We start from the raw sequence: 18,370 nt of genomic DNA, 5'->3' as shown, positions 1-18,370 counted from the left end.
TAAAATATATATTTTATATAATATATATCTATAACATATATCAGCAATTATATATATAATTTTATATATAATAATGTATCTATAACAAGCTGAGCAGAAAAGGGGGGATCCAGCCCCAAAACTCGGCCCTGCTGCCCAGCCCAGCCCAAGGAAACGGGGTTTTGGTGGGAATGGGAATGGGAAATGCCACCAGACACAAATCCAGCCCTGCCAGCCCAGCTTTGATTCCTCCTCCTCCTCCTCCTCCTCCTCCAAGACAGAATTGCCCTCCCTGCAGCCTGGACTTTAATTTCCACCATCTCCGAGGTGCTGCAGAGCCAAGAGGAGAAAAGGAGAGAAGGAGAAAAGGAGAGAAGGAGGGAAGGAGGGAAGGAGAGAAGGAGAGAAGGAAAGAAGGAGAGAAGGAGAAAAGGAGAGAAGGAGGGAAGGAGAAATTGAGAAAAGGAGAAAATAGAGAAGGAGAGAAGGAGAAAATGAGAGAAGGAGAAAAGGAGAGGAGAAAATGAGGGAAGGAGAAAAGGAGAAAAGGACAGAAGGAGAAAAGGAGAGAAGGAGAGAAGGAGAAATTGAAAAAAGGAGAGAAGGAGAAAAGGAGAGAAGGAGAAAATGAGGGAAGAAGAAACGGAGAGAAGGAGAGTAGGAGAAATTGAGAAAAGGAGAAAATAGAGAAGGAGAGAAGGAGAAAAGGAGAAAAGGAGGGAAGGCCACGCTGGGTGATCTCAGAGTGATTTCAACCAAGACCTAAAAGTCCTTCCCTTCCCCAAAACGCCCTGGTGATGCTGCAGTGCTGTCACACAGCCTGACATCAAAGCTCTTCAGCAGCCTGCCTTTGAGACCTGAATTTTTACCAGAGCAACTTCTTGATGGAGGCAAAGCAACGAGGCCTTTTAGTCTGGGAGCTGCCGAGGATGAGACCCGGGGCGGTTTGTAATTAAATCATGCCACTAATGAGAAACTGGGTGAGCTGAGCTGCTGCATCTGGGCTGCAGGATCAGCTGCTGCCTTCCTCGGAGGAGAGGTTATTTTTACTGCAGCAGTGCTCAGTTTACACTCGGCAGCACAGGCCGGGCGTGGGGCACCCCCAAACGCACCCCGCCGGACCGTGCCAGGGAATCCCCAGGGAATTCAGGGGTCAGGGCAGCTCTGGGAGGAAAGATTTGTCTGGTGGAGAAAAAAATTTTAGGGGGAAAAATTTTTTCAGGGAGAAAAATTTTATTGGGAGAATTTTTTTTTTTTTTCTCCTCTGGGAGGAAAGCAGTGTCACTGCGGGAAACAGCTGGGGGGTGGGCACGGGGCTGGTGTCACCTCTGTCCCCATGGCACTGCCCTGTCCCTGTGGCACCATCTCTGTCCCCGTGGCACCACCCCTGTCCCCATCTCTGTCCCCACGTCCCCGTGTCACCCCCTGACCCCTCCTATTCCTCTGTCCCCATCTCTGTCCCCATGTCCCCCCCGTCACCCCCCAGTCCCCATCTCTGTCCCCCTGTCCCCATGTCACTCCCCTGTCCCCATCCCTGTCCCCACGTTATCTCCCTGTCCCCATCCCTGTCCCCCTGTCCCCATCTCTGTCCCCCTGTCCCCATCCCTGTCCCCATGTTATCTCCCTGTCCCCATCCCTGTCCCCCTGTCCCCATCTCTGTCCCCCTCTCCCCATCCCTGTCCCCCTGTCCCCATCTCTGTCCCCCTGTCCCCATCCCTGTCCCCCTGTCCCCATCCCTGTCCCCCTGTCCCCATCTCACCCCCCTGTCCCCATGTCCCCATGTCTGTCCCCATGGCACCATCTCTGTCCCTGTCCCCCCTGTCCCCCCCATCACCCACAGTCCCCATCTCTGTGCCCCTGTCCCCTTGTTCCCCTGTCCCCCGTCACCAACTGTGTCCCCTGTCCCCATGTCTGTCCCCATGTCTGTCCCCTGTCCCCATGTCTGTCCCCTGTCCCCATGTCTGTCCCCATGTCTGTCCCCATGTCTGTCCCCTGTCCCCATGTCTGTCCCCTATTCCCATGTCTGTCCCCATCTCTGTCCCCATGTCTGTCCCCTGTCCCCATCTCTGTCCCCATGTGTGTCCCCATGTCTGTCCCCATGTCTGTCCCCATGTCTGTCCCCTGTCCCCATGTGTGTCCCCATGTCTGTCCCCATGTGTGTCCCCATGTCTGTCCCCCGTCCCCGTCCCCACTCCCGGCCGCTCCCGAGCGGTGGCCGGGGCTGCCCCGCTGCCCTCTGCCGGCAGAGCGGCCCCGAGGAGCGCCCAGGGCCGTTCTGGGGGGAAAAGCGCCTTTTTTGGGGCGCTCCGAGGAGCCGGGCTGGCGTTCGGAAAGAGGAGCAGCAGCAGAGGGAGGCTCCCCAGGACTTCCCCCGTTTTTTCCTCGCTTTCGTTCCCCATAAAGACCGGAGCGACGCTCGCAGGGAGCAGCGCGGCTCAAAAAAGTGAAATTTGGCTTTCAGTCCCCAAATCGGCACACCAGGGCTGCGGGGTTTGATTTCCCAAAGGCATCCCCTGCTCCACACCAAAGGAGCAGCTCCAAAGCCGCCCTGGGGACACCAGGGCTGGACCTGTCCCCTCCCAGCCCCAAAATCACCCGAAATTACCCCGAAATCGGCTTTGGCACACCCAAATCACCCCAAAATCAGCCTTGGTACCTCCAAAACTCCCCAAAATCACCCGAAATCGGCTTTGGCACACCCAAAATCACCCCAAAATCAGCCTTGGTACCTCCAAAACTCCCCAAAATTACCCCCAAATCGGCTTTGGCACACCCAAATCACCCCAAAATCACCTCAAAATCAGCCTTGGCACCTCCAAAACTCCCCCAAATCACCCGAAATTACCCCAAAATCGGCTTTGGCACACCCAAATCACCCCAAAATCAGCCTTGGCACCTCCAGAAAACCCCCAAAATCACCCAAATTACCCCCAAATTAGCTTCAGCACCTCCAAAACTCCCCAAAATCACCTGAAATTACCCCAAAATCGGCTTTGGCACCCCCCAAACCACCCAAAATCACCTCAAAATTGGCTTTGGCACCCCCAAATCACCCCAAAATCAGCTTTAAGACCTTCCAGCACCCGCCCAAAATCACCCAAATCACCCCAAAATCAGCTTTGGCCCTCCCAAAAAAACCCCTCAAATCACCTCAAAAACCACTCCAAAATAACTCCAAGACTGGCTTCAGCAATCCCCCCAAAAAATCACCTCAAAAAAACACCCCAAAATCAGCTTGGGCACCCTCAAAACCCCAAAATCTGCTTTGGCACTCCAAAAAAAACCCTCAAAATCACCCCAAAAAAACCCAAATCCCCCCAGAATCTGCTTTGGCACTCCAAAAAAACCTTCAAAATCACCCCAAAAAAACCCAAATCCCCCCAAAATCTGCTTTGGCACTCCAAAAAACCCTCAAAATCACCCCAAAAAAACCCAAATCCCCCCAAAATCTGCTTTGGCACTCCAAAAAACCCCCAAACACCACCCCAAAATCTGTTTTGACACCCAAAAAACCCTCAAAATCACCCCAAAAAACCCTGAATACCACCCCAAAATCTGCTTTGGCACTCCAAAAACCCCTCAAAATCACCCCAAAATACCCCAAACACCACCCCAAAATCTGTTTTGACACCCAAAAAACCCTCAAAATCACCCCAAAAAACCCCAAATCCCCCCAAAATCTGCTTTGGCACCCCCAAAACCCCCCAAGAAACATCCAGGATGGATTCCCCGAGGAACAGCTCTCGGGGAATTCGGGGAATTCGGGGAAGAGGCCCCACAGAAAGGAGCTGGGCTCAGGCTGCCTGAGAGATAAAACTCCCCGAAACGCTCCATCCTCACCCAAACCCCGTTTCATCCCCACACAAGTGCCCAAGGCCCCACAATTCCCCCCAAAAAAATCCAAAGTCCAGGCATTTGTGGCAATAAATATTTATTTGGGCACGGGCCACGCTGGTTTTGAGAGGGGCAGGAATAGGAGTTTTACAGAAAAAAAGGCACTGGGGATCAGAGCTGGCCAGAATCTGGGGATTTCTGTCTCCTGAGGGAAACAGAACTGGATTTTCGGATTGCTCAGCCTGAGGCTGCCCCAAACCCTGCTCTGGTTTCTCTGGGAATGCTGCTCCCGGCGTTCTCCTGTGCAGGAAATGCAGGAAAACACCAGGACTGGGAGAACAGCCAGGGCTGGAGCCTGAGCTCCAGAAAAATCCTTGAGATGTGCAAAGATCATTCCCAAAATCCCAGGATCGTTCCCAATGTCTCAGGATCATTCCCAAAATCCCAGGATTATTCCCAAAGTCCCAGGATCATTCCCAAAATCCCAGGATCATTCCCAAAGTCCCAGGGTCATTCCCAAAGTCCCAGGATCATTCCCAAAGTCTCAGGATCATTCCCAAAATCCCAGGATTATTCCCAAAATCCCAGGATCGTTCCCAAAGTCTCAGGATCGTTCCCAAAATCCCAGGATCATTCCCAAAGTCTCAGGATCGTTCCCAAAATCCCAGGATCATTCCCAAAGTCTCAGGATCGTTCCCAAAATCCCAGGGTTATTCCCAAAGTCCCAGGCTTGTTCCCAAAGCAGGATCATTCCCAAAGTCTCAGGATCATTCCCAAAGTCCCAGGATTATTCCCAAAGTCCCAGGATTATTCCCAAAATCCCAGGGCTATTCCCAAAGTCCCAGGCTTGTTCCCAAAGCAGGATTATTCCCAAAGCAGGATTATTCCCAAAATCCCAGGATTACTCCCAAAACAGGATTACTCCCAAAGGAATTTTCCCAGCAGGAACCCAGGCCTCTGCTCCAGGAAGTAAAAATCCTTTTGAAAGGAATTCCGAGTTCTCCAGGAGAGGGATCCATTTCCTGCCAGGAATGGGGGAAACTCTTCCCTGGGAGGGAATTCCCAGAGCAGCTGAGGCTGCCCCGGGATCCCTGGGAGTGCCCAAGGCCGGGCTGGAGCAGCCTGGGTGCGACTGGATGAGGTCCGAGCTCCTTCCAACCCAGTCCCAAGGATTCTGGGATTCCTCCCTTCTCCCCAGCATGGATTTTTTTTTCCCCCACACTCCAGAGTCCAATCCCAATTTTCCCAAAGCCGCAGCAATTCCAGGGCAATCCAGGCCAGGCCCAGCCATGTCACTGCTCCTCCTCCTCCTTTTCCTTCTCCATCTTCCTCTTCCTCCTCTCCATCCTCTTCTGCAGTTTCCTCTTCAGCTGCAGCTGCTTCCTCCTCTGCAGGCTCTGCTGCACCTTCTCCCGACACTCCCTGTTCTTCTTCCTGATCTTGGCCAGCTCTGCTTTCCTCCTGGCCTCCAGCTCTGGGTCCTGCAGGGACAAACAGCAGGAGTGGGGACAGGGACAGGACAGTGGGGACAGGGACAGTGGGGACAGGACACTGGGGACAGGACAGTGGGGACAGGGACAGGACACTGGGGACAGGACCAGGGTGTTGGGGACACACCCAGGACACTGGGGACAGGACACTGGGGACAGGACACTGGGGACAAGCCCAGGGTGTTGGGGACAGGACACTGGGGACAAATCCAGGACACTGGGGACATGCCCAGCATGTTGGGGACAAGCCCAGGACACTGGGGACAGGCCCGGGGTGTTGGGGACACACCCAGGACAGTGGGGACACGCCCAGGACACTGGGGACAAACCCAGGACACTGGGGACAGGACACTGGGGACAGGCCCGGGGTGTTGGGGACACACCCAGGACAGTGGGGACACGCCCAGGACACTGGGGACAGGACACTGGGGACAGGCCCGGGGTGTTGGGGACACACCCAGGACACTGGGGACACGCCAAGGACACTGGGGACAGGACACTGGGGACACGCCCAGGACACTGGGGTCACACCCAGGACACTGGGGACAGGACACTGGGGACAGGACCGGGGTGTTGGGGACACACCCAGGACAGTGGGGACACGCCCAGGATAGTGGGGACAGGACACTGGGGACACGCCCAGGACACTGGGGACACACCCAGGACACTGGGGACACGCCCAGGATAGTGGGGACAGGACACTGGGGACACGCCCAGCATGTTGGGGACACGCCCAGGACACTGGGGACACGCCCAGGACACTGGGGACACGCCCAGGATAGTGGGGACAGGACACTGGGGACATGCCCAGCATGTTGGGGACAAGCCCAGGACACTGGGGACACACCCAGGACACTGGGGACACGCCCAGGACACTGGGGACAGGACACTGGGGACAGGACACTGGGGACAGGCCCGGGGTGTTGGGGACACACCCAGGACACTGGGGACAGGACACTGGGGACACGCCCAGGACACTGGGGACACGCCCAGGACACTGGGGACACGCCCAGGACAACCCCGTGCCCTGTCCCAGGTGCCCACGACCGAGGAGGTTCCAGATTTCAGTCCCTTCTCCATTTCCCCCAGAGCATTTTTAACATCCTGGTACTTAATCGATTTAATCTGATAAAGCTGAATGTATTTAATAACGCTTCATGGTTTTGATCATATTCAATCTTTCAACATAACAATATTTAATGTTTCTTTTAGGATTATTTTAAATAAACCTTCCCCACCCAGAAGGGGAGTGAGCCCAGCAGGGAGGGAGGGAGGGACTGTCCTTCCCTTTTCCTTTCCCTTTCCACTTTCCCACATTTTATCAGCTCAGAGCAGTTCCTAAAGCAGCAGCTCTCACCTTCCCTTCCAGGATCATCTGCTTCCTTTTATTGATTTCTTTCTTCTCATCAAAATCCATCCCCTCCAGCTCCTGGCAGAAGGAAGAGCAGCAGAGCAGTGAGGAAAGGGGAGAGCAGCAGAGCCACAAACCTCAACCCTCAGCAGCAAAAAACCCTGAAAAACTGTGAGAAAAACCAGAAAACCCCTGAAAAACTGTGAGAAAAACCAGAAAAAACCAGAAAAACCCTGAAAAACTGTGAGAAAAACCAGAAAACCCCTGAAAAAACCGTGAGAAAAACCAGAAAAAACCCTGAAAAACTGTAAAAAAAAAACAGACAACCCCTGAAAAACTGTGAGAAAAAACAGAAAACCCCTGAAAAACTGTGAGAAAAACCAGAAAACCCCTGAAAACTGTAAGAAAACCAGAAAACCCCTGAAAAACTGTAAAAAAAACAGAAAAACCCTGAAAAACTGTGAGAAAAAACAGAAAAACCCTGAAAAACTGTAAAAAAAACCAGACAACCCCTGAAAAACTGTGAGAAAAAACAGAAAACCCCTGAAAAATTGTGAGAAAACCAGAAAACCCCTGAAAAACTGTAAGAAAATACAGAAAACCCCTGAAAAACTGAAAAAAAAACAGAAAACCCCTGAAAAACTGTGAGAAAACCAGAAAAACCCTGAAAAACTGTGAGAAAAAAACAGAAAACCCCTGAAAAACTGTGAGAAAAAACAGAAAACCCCTGAAAAACTGTGAGAAAACCAGAAAACCTCTGAAAATTAGTGAGAAAAAACAGAAAAACCCTGAAAAATTGTGAGAAAACCAGAAAACCCCTGAATAACTGTGAGAAAACCAGAAAACCTCGGGGAGAGAGGCAGAGCAAGGCTCCCCCATGAGACAGAGTGAAAATCTGTGGGGTAGAAATCCATGTGGATTTAGGTGAAATGTGACGCTTTGAGCTTGCTAGCATAAGTAAAATCTGCTGTTTAGTCTGGCAACTCTGCAGCAGGAGCAAAACTGGCCCAGCTGAGGAGAAATAATGTGAATTTCCAAGCTGAAGAGATAAGAAAGACTCCTCAGACCTTGAAACAGACAGGGCAGAGTGACCCAGAAGCTCTCTATGTATTTTCTGACAAAAACCGGCTAAAAGTGTAACTGGCTGTAGGTGTAAATCAGCACCATGAATATTCATGAGCTGACTGTGAGATGCTATGCATATGTAAATTAGTAAGAGTAATTAAAAAAAAAAAAAAAAAAAGGAGCAGGAGGGCACCACAAAAAAAATCCCTCACCTGCTGTGATAAACACACCGTCCCCCACAAATCTTGAGAGGAATCGTGGGGTTTGGATTTTCCCTCCCACACAGGCAGAGCTCCTGCGGGAGCCTGCCCGGGACACTCACGATCTCGCACTCCCTCCTGGTGACGTTCACTTGGGTCAGGATGTCCAGCACCTGCTGCTCCTCCACACAGAACTCCTTCAGCTGCAGCTCTAGAGCAGGGCGAGACAGGCACAGCTCTCGGGGTTCCGTGCTCAACGTGAGCCCCAGATCACAAAAAGTCTTTTCCTCCCAGCCCCGCAGCCAAAGGAGAAGTCCAGATGGGTCAGTTTTGCTTCTCCAGGTTGTTTATTTTCCCTTATCCAGAACATTCTCTCTCTGCCCTGCTGAGCTCTGTCCAGCAGGTCGGCCATGGCATTCTGTCTGCCCTCAGGGCGGTGTTCACATTTTATACCAAAACTCCGTGTGCCACGGTTACAGTAACGTGCCAATATCTGTCATTTCTGTTGGACAGTGTGTCTGTGCCTTAAACCAACAGAAAAGTGTCACCATCACAGCAACACATGGAGGGCAAGGAGAAGGAGGAGGAGGTCAGGACACGCCCAAATCCCTCCATCTTGTCCCCTGAACCCCATTCTAAAAAGCCCCAAAATTCCACTTTTTCACCCTGTGTTAATCCAGCTACCACACCACTCAAACCCCTGTGGCTTGTAATTCCTCACACAGAGCTGGCAGCTTTTCCCACGGGCTGAAATGGAAGCCACAGGTGTTTGTGACTTGGTGCCAGGGTCTCTGAGCCCCCACCAGGGTCTGGAGCCAGCCCGGGCAGCCAGAGGGGTGTGCTGGGTTCCCACAGGCTGGGTCACAAAATCCTAATCCTCCAGGGAAAAGGAGCCAAGGAAATGCCTGGGATTATCAGTGGAGCTGCTCTGTGCTCTGTGGGTGAAATGTTGGATTGCTACACGCCGGGGTCGCCGACTGTCGCTGTTGGGCACGAAATGAGCACACAGCAGCTTGGGGAGTTCAAAAGAGGAAAAAAAGAGAGTTTTAGATGAACATCTGGTATTTCTAGAATTCCAGAGGTGACCCTGGATGGGAGGATGGGATTGCCACCTCCCCAACCACACTGGTCCAAAGATCAATCCATCATTTCTCTCCACCCACAGAGAAATACGTAAATATTCTGTTTACACACGAAATTGTGTGGGACCTCTGACTCTTAAACACGTAAAAACGTTATCAAAAAGCTAAAGAACTTTTATGAGAACTTTAAAACTTTCTAAAGAACCGTAAAAAGGGAGCTTAACACTTTTAAAAATCAGAGCAACAGCTGACTGCTGCAGCCTGCAGGGATTCCATCCTCCCCTCTGCCTGCAGCTCCTGCAGCACAAGGTGCTCCACCATTTGGTCCGTTTCCCAAAAAATAAAAATAAAATAGGGAATGTGATCCTGAGGAGTGGAATAGGGAATGTGAACACAAAACATGGAAGAGGGATCCTGAAGACTGGAATAGGAATCCTGAAATAGGGAACCTGAAGAGTGGAATAGCGAACCTGAACCTGAAACCTGGAATAGGGAATGTGAAAACCTGAAGATTGAAATAGGGAATCTGAAGAGTGGAATAGGGAACAGGGATCCTGAAACATGGAGTAGGGAATCTGAAGATTGGAATAGGGAATCTGAACCTGAAACATGGAATAGGGAATGGGATCCTGAAACATGGAATAGAGAATAGGGATCCTGAAGAGTGGAATAGAGAATCTATTCCCTATTGTGGTCCTGAAGATTGGAATAGGGAATCTGAAGAGTGGAGTGGGGAATCTGAACCTGAAACATGCAATAGGGAATGTGATCCTGAAACATGGAATAGGGAATGTGAACGTGAAGACTGGAATAAGGAATGTAAACCTGAAACATGGAATAGGGAATGTGATCCTGAAGATTGGAATAGAGAATCTGAAGAGTGGAATAGAGAATGTGAAGATTGGAATAGGGAACAGAGATCCTGAGGAGTGGAATAGCGAATGTGAAGATTGGAATAGGGAATGTGAACCTGGGCTTTTTGCAGAAGCAGCTGCACACACAAGGAAGAGCTCCCCACAATTTCTGCTCCACTAAAACCAGCAGGAACACAAGCAGGGTCCTGCCTGACCCAGCCAGGGATCCCAAATCAGGGATCCAGCTGCTCCTGCTCTTTCCCAAGCCCTGGAGAAGGGCAGGGAGCCCAGCCCTACTCACTGATCTCCTCCTCGATGGCATGCACCAGGTGGATGTCGTACTGCGTCACCAGGGTGATGGCCATGCCCTTCCGCCCTGAAACGGGGTAAAAAACAGGGATTGGGCAATCCTGGCAGGCAGAGAGGGATGAATCCCAGGCACTCCCAAGCCCTCCCTCCCCAGGAGCCACGCTGGCTGCTCAGAGAGCTCTTTTGGCTCTGAAAATCCCATTCGTGATCCCATTAACGATCCCGTTCAAACCAGGGCGGCGCGATCCGCCCTCACGCATCCCAGGGCAGGATCCCAGTGATCCCAGTGGGTGTGAGGGTGCTGCTGGGACACCTGGTAGCCCCTCCCCGGGGGGCTGTCAGCCCGGGGTGGCCGTGGTGGCCGCGCTCACCCGCGCGCGCCGTCCGTCCCACGCGGTGGATGTAGATCTTGGGCAGCCCCGGGGTGTTGTGGTTGATGACGACCTGGACTGCAGGGATGTCCAAACCTCTGGAATGGGGAAAAAAAAAAAACAAAAAAACACCCAGTTGTGGGAAAAACAGCTTAAATGTCATAGAATTATAAAATGCCAGAATGGTTTGGGGTGGGAGGGACCTTAAAACCCATTTAGTTCTTGCCTTGCCTTGGGTAGGCACACTTGCACTGTACCGGGGATCTGTTTAATTCCTGCTTTCTCCAAAAGCCCCAGATTCTCATGGATAAAAGTCTTTACTGGCTGATTGGAGGATAAATTCCTTCCTCACAGAGCTCAGCAATTCCCCAACTCCTGCCTCAGAGCTCAGCAATTCTCCAATTCCTGCCTCAGAGCTCAGCAATTCCCCAGTTCCTGAGAGCTCAAAAATTCCCCAACTCCTCAGAGCTCAGCAATTCCCGAACTCCTCAGAGCTCAACAATTCCCCAATTCCTGAGAGCTCAAAAATTCCCCAACTCCTCAGAGCTCAGCAATTCCCCAATTCCTGAGAGCTCAAAAATTCCCCAACTCCTGCCTCAGAACTCAGCAACTCCCAAACTCCTCAGAGCTCAGCAATTCCCCAGCTCCTCAGAGCTCAACAATTCCCCAATTCCTGAGAGCTCAGCAATTCCCCAGCTCCTGGGAGCTCAGCAATTCCCCAGCTCCTGGGAGCTCAGCAATTCCCCAGCTCCTGAGAGCTCAGCATTTCCCCAGCTCCTCAGAGCTCAACAATTCCCCAACTCCTTCCTCAGAGCTCAGCAATTCCCCAATTCCTGAGAGCTCAACAATTCCCCAACTCCTCAGAGCTCAGCAATTCCCTGTCCCCTTGGAGCTGCTCCCAGATCCAGGAACCCCTCAGGAACCTCCAACCCCTCCCTGGGCAGAGCCTCAGCACCCCCAGGCTCCAAAGCCCAGCTCAGACAGCTTGGGAAGAGCCTGCCCCACCCAAATCTGGGGGATTTGAGGGTCTGCTCTTGCTAAACTCAGCCTAAACTGGTGCTGGTGAACAAATCCAGGTGTGAGAGCTTTTGTTTTACCTGGCAGCCACATCGGTGGCGATGAGGATCTTGAAGATGCTGGACTTGAACTTGGCCAAAGCTGCAAATCTCTGTTTCTGGGAGGAGAAAATCCCAGGTGAGGGGTGTGGGATGCAGCTGGGAGCAGCCCCTGGCAGGCCCCTGCATCCCTCACCTGCTTCATCATGGAATGCAGAGCCACAGAAGGGAAGTTGAATTTCCTCAGCATCATGTTCAGCACCTGGCAGTCCCTGGAAGGGAGAGAAAAAAACAGGAAAATCCTCAGGATGCACTGAGGGAATGGATCAGGACAGAGCTGGGACAGGCAGGGACTGTCTCACCATGCCAGGGTGCTCCAGCGTGGCCTGGGACAATTCCAGGGGTGGGAAAACTGGGACAATTCCAGGGACACCTCCCATTTCTGTGTTTAATTCCCAAAATCCTCATTTTTCCCCTCATTCATGACACCTCCCACTATCCCAGAGTGCTCCAGCGTGGCCTGGGACAATTCCAGGGGTGGGAAAACTGGGACAATTCCAGGGACACCTCCCATTTCTGTGCTTAATTCCCAAAATCCCCACTTCCCCCCTCCTTTATGACACCTCCCACAACCCCAGGGTGCTCCAGCGTGGCCTGGGACAATTCCAGGGGTGGGAAAACTGTGCCAGGGCTGAGTGCCAGGGAGGAGGCCTCTCACTTGCAGGTTTTGGTGAAGATGATGATGGCCCAGTCCTCGTGCTGGTCCTGGAAGCTCTGCACCAGGTGCACCAGGTAGGCGTCCTTGAGCGCCTCGGGCACCAGCAGGTACCGCTGCTCCAGCTCCTCCACCGTCCTCACCCTGCAGGGAACGGGGAAGAGGGAAATCCCAGGATCCCTGAGGCTGGAAAAGCCCCCCAGGATCATCCAGTCCAAGCTGCGACCGCCCCGCAGCACGCCCAGCCCTGCCCTGGACACCCCCTTCCAAGGGCTGGCCGGCCTTTCCAGGAGGGAATTCCTGCTGATGTCCCACCTGGAGCACCCTGGGGCCGTTCCCTCCTGTCCTGGTGTCCCCTGGGACCCTCCTGGCTGTCCCCTCCTGCCGGGGGCTTGTGGACATGGGGAATGTCCCCCTGATCCTGCTTTTCTCCAGGCTGGGTCCCTTCCCAGCCCCCTCAGGGATTCTCCAGCCCCCTCAGGAATTCTCCAGCCCCCTCAGGAATTCTCTCCAGTCCTTCCCAGCCCCCTCAGGACTTCTCCAACCCATTCCCAGCCCCCTCAGGACTTCTCCAGCCCCCTCAGGAATTCTCTCCAGTCCCTTCCCAGGCCCCTCAGGAATTCTCCAGCTCCTTCCCAAGAATTTTCCAGGCCTTTCCCATCTCCTTCAGGAATTCCCATCTCCCTCAGGAATTCTCCAGCTCCCTCAGGAATTCTCTCCAGTCCCTTCCCAGGCCCCTCAGGAATTCTCCAGCTCCTTCCCAAGAATTTTCCAGGCCTTTCCCATCTCCTTCAGGAATTCCCATCTCCCTCAGGAATTCTCCAGCTCCCTCAGGAATTCTCTCCAGTCCCTTCCCAGGCCCCTCAGGAATTCTCCAGCTCCTTCCCAAGAATTTTCCAGGCCTTTCCCATCTCCTTCAGGAATTCCCATCTCCCTCAGGAATTCTCCAGCTCCTTCCCAAGAATTCTCCAGCCCTTTCCCAGCCCCCTCAGGAATTCTCCAGCCCCTCCACGCCCTTCTCCAAAAGGCCTGGCGGTGCCTCAGCAGCGCCAGCACAGGAAAAAGCAGGAAAAGGAGACAAACCCCAGGGAAAAGCGGGAATTCTGGGCACTCACTGGGACGTGGCCTCCCAGAAGAAGGGGCTGTTGGCCGCCAGGGCCCGCAGCTGGCTCAGGGTGGCCGTGAGGGTAGCACTGAAGAGCAGCGTCTGGCGGCGCGCGGGCACGGCGCCCAGGATCAGCTCCAGGTCGGCGCTGAAATCCGCGCTGCCCTGCTCCAGCAGCCGGTCGGCCTCGTCCAGCACCTGGACACAGCCCCCTCAGCGGCCGGGAACCCACGGGGGACCCGGGAATGTGCCCGGGAAACCCACGGGGGACCCGGGAATGTGCCCGGGGAACCCACGGGGGACCCGGGAATGTGCCTGGGGAATGTGCCCAGGGAACCCATGGGAGAGCCAGGAATGTGCCCAGGGAACCCCAGGGAGACCCAGGATATGCCCAGGGAACCCGGGAATGTGCCCAGGGAATGTGCCCAGGGAACCCAGGAATGTGCCCAGGGAATGTGCCCAGGGAACCCAGGAATGTGCCCAGGGAACCTCTCAGAATTCCAGGGAATGTGCCCAGGGAACCAGCAGGAGACCCGGGTTGTGCCATGGGAATGTGCCCAGGGAACCCACAGGGAAACCCAGGAACGTGCTCAGGGAACCTGCAGGGAGACCCGGGAATGTGCCCAAGGAACCCCAGGGAGACCAGGGAACGTGCCCAGGGAACCCGCAAGGAATGTGCCCAGGGAACCTCTCAGGATTCCAGGGAATGTACCCAGGGAACCCCAGGGAGACCAGGGAACGTGCCCAGGGAACCCGCAGGGAATGTGCCCAGGGAACTTCTCAGGATTCCAGGGAATGTGCCCAGGGAACCCCGGGGAGACCAGGGAATGTGCCCAGGGAACCCCCCAGGATTCCCGGGAATGCTCCCAGGGCCGGATGCTCACCAGGAACTTGACCTTGCCCAGGCTGAAGGTGCTGCTGCTGCGCAGGTGGTCAGCGAGGCGCCCGGGCGTGGCGATCACCACGTGCGGCCTGCGGGCCAGCTCCAGGGCCTGGGCCACCATGTCTGGGGGACAGGCAGGGAACACGGGGAATGGGGCTGGGAACGGGGCACGGAACACTGGGAACGGAACACTGGGAATGGGGCTGGGAACGGGGCACGGAACACTGGGAATGGAACACTGGGAATGGGGCTGGGAACGGGGCACGGAACACTGGGAATGGGGCTGGGAGCACTGGGAATGGGGCTGGGAACAGGACATGGAACACTGGGAATGGGGCTGGGAGCACTGGGAATGGGAACACTGGGAATGGGAACACGGGGAACGGGGCATGGAACACTGGGAATGGGGCTGGGAGCACTGGGAATGGGGCTGGGAGCACTGGGAATGGGAGCACTGGGAATGGGAGCACTGGGAATGGGAGCACTGGGAACGGGGCATGGAACACTGGGAATGGGAACACGGAACACTGGGAATGGGGCTGGGAGCACTGGGAATGGGAACACTGGGAACGGGGCTGGGAACACTGGGACCACTGGGACCGGGGCTGGGAGCACTGGGAACAGGGCTGGGAACAGGGCTGGAAATGGGGAATGGGGCTGGGAGCCTGGGATCAGGGAATCAGGGATTTCAGGGCAAGGTTCAGGGGATTTGGGATGGATTTCTGGGATTTGGGATGGATTCCAGCGATTTTCTTCCCCCAGAGGCTGCTGGGCACCGAATTCCCCCAGGAACAATCCCAGCCCCGAGGCTGCCAGAGCTGCAGGAGCTCCCAGGGATTCCCAGGATGGATTTTGTGGGGCACGTGCAGGGCCAGCTGGGATCAGTGAGCCAGAGGGTCCCTCCCAGCTCAGGGGGCTGTGAGGGGAGGTGGGAGCACGGGGAACGGGGCTGGGAACACGGCATGGAACACTGCGAAGAGGGCTGGCAGCACTGGGAACACGGGGAACAGGGATGGGAACACTGGGAATGTGGCATGGAACACTGGGAACAGGGCTGGCAGCACTGGGAACAGGGATGGGAACACTGGGAATGTGGCATGGAACACTGGGAACAGGGCTGGCAGCACTGGGAACACGGGGAGTGGGGCTGGGAGCACTGGGAACGGGGCTAGGAATGAGTCTGGGAGCACTGGGAACACAGGGAACACGGCATGGAACACTGTGAACAAAGCTGGGAACACGGCTGGGAGCACTGGGAACACGGGGAGTGGGGCTGGGAACGGGGCTAGGAATGGGGCTGGGAGCACTGGGAACACGGGGAGTGGGGCTGGGAACGGGGCTAGGAACGGGGCTGGGAGCACTGGGAACACAGGGAACATGGGAAATGGGGCTGGGAATGGGGCTAGGAATGGGGCTGGGAGCACTGGGAACACGGGGAGTGGGGCTGGGAACGGGGCTAGGAACGGGGCTGGGAACACTGGGAGCACTGGGAACATGGGAAATGGGGCTGGGAACGGGACTAGGAATGGGGCTGGGGGCACTGGGAACACGGCATGGAACACTGTGAACAAGGCTGGGAACAGGGCTGGGAGCACTGGGAACACGGGGAACGGGGCTGGGAACGGGGTTGGGAGCACTGGGAACATGGGGAATGGGGCTGGGAACGGGGTTGGGAGCACTGGGAACACGGGGAACGGGGCTGGGAACGGGGTTGGGAGCACTGGGAACATGGGGAATGGGGCAGGGAGCACTGGGAACACAGGGAATGAGGCTGGGAGCACTGGGAACACAGGGAATGAGGCTGGGAGCACTGGGAACACTGGGAACATGGGGAATGGGGCTGGGAGCACTGGGAATGGGAGCACTGGGAAGGGGGCACGGAAGGCCCCGCACTCACCGAGGCCGCCCACCACCACGCAGTCCTTGAGGCCCAGGGGTTTGCCCAGCACCCGGAACTGCTCGGCGATCTGGTACGCCAGCTCCCTGCGGGGGCAGAACGGCTCAGCCCGCCCGGGGCTCCCCCGAGCTCCTCCCGGGGCTCCCCCCGGTTCCCCAGAGCTCCTCCCGGGGCTCCCCGGGGCTCCCCCCGGCTCCTTGGAGCTCTCCCCCGTTCCCCCGAGCTCCTCCCGGGGCTCCCCCCGGTTCCCCAGAGCTCCTCCCGGGCTACCCCCAGCTCCTTGGATCTCTCCACGGTTCCCCAGAGCTCCTCCCGGGGCTCCCCGGGGCTCCCCCCGGCTCCTTGGAGCTCTCCCCGGTTCCCCAGAGCTCCTCCCGGGGCTCCCCGGGGCTCCCCCCGGCTCCTTGGAGCTCTCCCCGGTTCCCCAGAGCTCCTCCCGGGGCTCCCCGGGGCTCCCCCCGGCTCCTTGGAGCTCTCCCCGGTTCCCCAGAGCTCCTCCCGGGGCTCCCCGGGGCTCCCCCCGGCTCCTTGGAGCTCTCCACGGTTCCCCAGAGCTCCTTCCCGGGCTCCCCGGGGCTCCCCCTGGCTCCTTGGAGCTCTTCCCCGTTCCCCAGAGCTCCTTCCAGGGCTCTCCCCGGTTCCCCAGAGCTCCTCCCGGGCTCCCCCCAGCTCCTTGGAGCTCCTCCTGGTTCCCCAGAGCTCCTTCCAGGGCTCTCCCCGGTTCCCCCTGAGCTCCTCCCGGTTCCCCCGCAGCTCCCCGGGGCTCTCCCCGGTTTCCCTGGAGCTCCTCCCAACTCCCCCGGGAGCTCTCCGGGGCTCTCCCCCGGTTTTGCAGAGCTCTCCGGGGCTCCCCCTGGTTCTCCCAGAGCTCCCCGGGACTCCTCCCGGTTCTCCCAGAGCTCCCCGGGACTCCTCCCGGTTCTCCCCAAATCGACCCTCGGGGATCACCCCGGTCACCCCCCATCTCCCCTGGCTCCCCGGTTCTCCCCCCGGTTCCCTGGAGCTCCCCCCCGGTTCTCCCCCCGGTTCTCCACCGGTTCTCCCCCCGGTTCCCCGGGGCTCCCCCCGGTTCCCTGGAGCTCCCCCCCGGTTCTCCACCCGGTTCTCTCCCCGGTTCCCTGGAGCTCCCCGGTTCTCCCCCCGGTTCCCTGGAGCTCCCCGGTTCTCCCCCCGGTTCCCCCGGTACCGGGTGGGGGTGAGCACGAGGCAGAAGATGCCGTAGGGATCCTCGGAGAGCACCTGCAGCACCGGCAGCACGAACGCCGCCGTCTTCCCGCTGCCCGTCTTGGCACAGCCCAGACAGTCCCGGCCTGCGGCGGCAAGGCGTCAGCGGGACCCGGGAACGGGAGCCGGGAGCGGGACCCGGGAACGGGACCCGGGAACGGGACCCGGGAAACGGGACCCGGGAAACGGGAGGGGACCGGGAATGGGAAACGGGAACCGGGGAACGGGAATGGGAAACGGAGGGGAACAGGAATGGGAACAGGTTAAGGGAACCGGGAACGGGAACGGGGGAAAAGGACCGGGGAACGGGAACCGGGACCAGGAACCGGAAATAGGACCAGGGAATGGGACCGGGAACCGGGAATGGGAACCGGGGAACGGGAAGGGGAAAGGGGAACGGGACCGGGAACGGGAACGGGAACCGCGAGGGAAATGGCCGGACCGAGACAAGGGAACGGGACGGGAACGGCTGGACCGGAACCGGGACAGGGGAAAGGGGCACCGGGGAGAGAACGGCCGGACCGGGACCGAGAAAGGGGCACGGGAGGGAAAGGGGTACGGGGGGAGAGCGGCCGGACCGGGACCGGGGGGAGAGCGGCCGGGCCCGAGGGAGGGATGGGCAGCGTGAGGGGTCGTTCCCGGGGAAGGAACCGGGAACGTGAGCGGCGTTCCCGGGGAAGGAACGGGGCCCGCCACTGGCCGTTACGGCGATGGGAGCGCTCACCCTGCAGCACGGCCGGGATGCAGGCGGCCTGCACGGGCGTGGGCCGGAGCAGCCCCACCTGCCGCGCCTGCTCCGCCAGCCACGGCGCCAGCCCGAGCGCCCGGAACTCCGCCATGGCCGCGCCCCGCTCCGCTCCGCGCGCGCGCCGCGCGCCCCGATGGCGTCACCGCCGCGCGCCCCGCCCATTGGCCAGCTCGCTCTAGCCCCGCCCACACCAGGGGGGACCGTGCGT

The 18,370-nt window shown here is 57.0% G+C and overlaps 1 protein-coding gene across 1 annotated transcript; it reads right to left on the bottom strand.

Moving 5' to 3' along the window:
- Window positions 1-3,901: 3,901 nt before the first annotated feature.
- Window positions 3,902-18,295, bottom strand: DDX49 (DEAD-box helicase 49). The gene is made up of 13 exons (XM_068173934.1): window positions 18,139-18,295; window positions 17,377-17,500; window positions 16,191-16,276; window positions 14,295-14,416; window positions 13,421-13,608; window positions 12,309-12,449; window positions 11,787-11,862; window positions 11,633-11,709; window positions 10,536-10,633; window positions 10,157-10,231; window positions 8,042-8,130; window positions 6,661-6,732; window positions 3,902-5,294 (listed from the first exon to the last, which is right to left on the bottom strand). Exons 1-13 carry the CDS (start codon window positions 18,251-18,253, stop codon window positions 5,106-5,108), a joined length of 1,452 nt encoding a protein of 483 aa, XP_068030035.1. The 5' UTR covers window positions 18,254-18,295; the 3' UTR covers window positions 3,902-5,105.
- Window positions 18,296-18,370: the final 75 nt, after the last annotated feature.

The sequence above is a fragment of the Anomalospiza imberbis genome, chromosome 27 (genome assembly GCF_031753505.1).
Source record: "Anomalospiza imberbis isolate Cuckoo-Finch-1a 21T00152 chromosome 27, ASM3175350v1, whole genome shotgun sequence".
Classification (NCBI taxonomy): Eukaryota; Metazoa; Chordata; class Aves; order Passeriformes; family Viduidae; genus Anomalospiza; species Anomalospiza imberbis.
Note: the sequence above shows the minus strand (reverse complement) of the source record. Positions and strands in the feature narration are given on the sequence as shown.

What these genes read in the sequence shown, in the direction of transcription:
- DDX49 (XM_068173934.1), bottom strand. Translation starts at nt 18,253, where the DNA reads ATGGCGGAGTTCCGGGCGCTCGGGCTGGCGCCGTGGCTGGCGGAGCAG. An exon ending in TTCTGGGAGGCCACGTCCCA is followed by an intron (nt 12,450 to 13,420) that starts GTGAGTGCCCAG and finishes CGTTCCCTGCAG; the next exon opens with GGTGAGGACGGTGGAGGAGC. An exon ending in GCCACCGATGTGGCTGCCAG is followed by an intron (nt 10,634 to 11,632) that starts GTAAAACAAAAG and finishes TCCCCATTCCAG; the next exon opens with AGGTTTGGACATCCCTGCAG.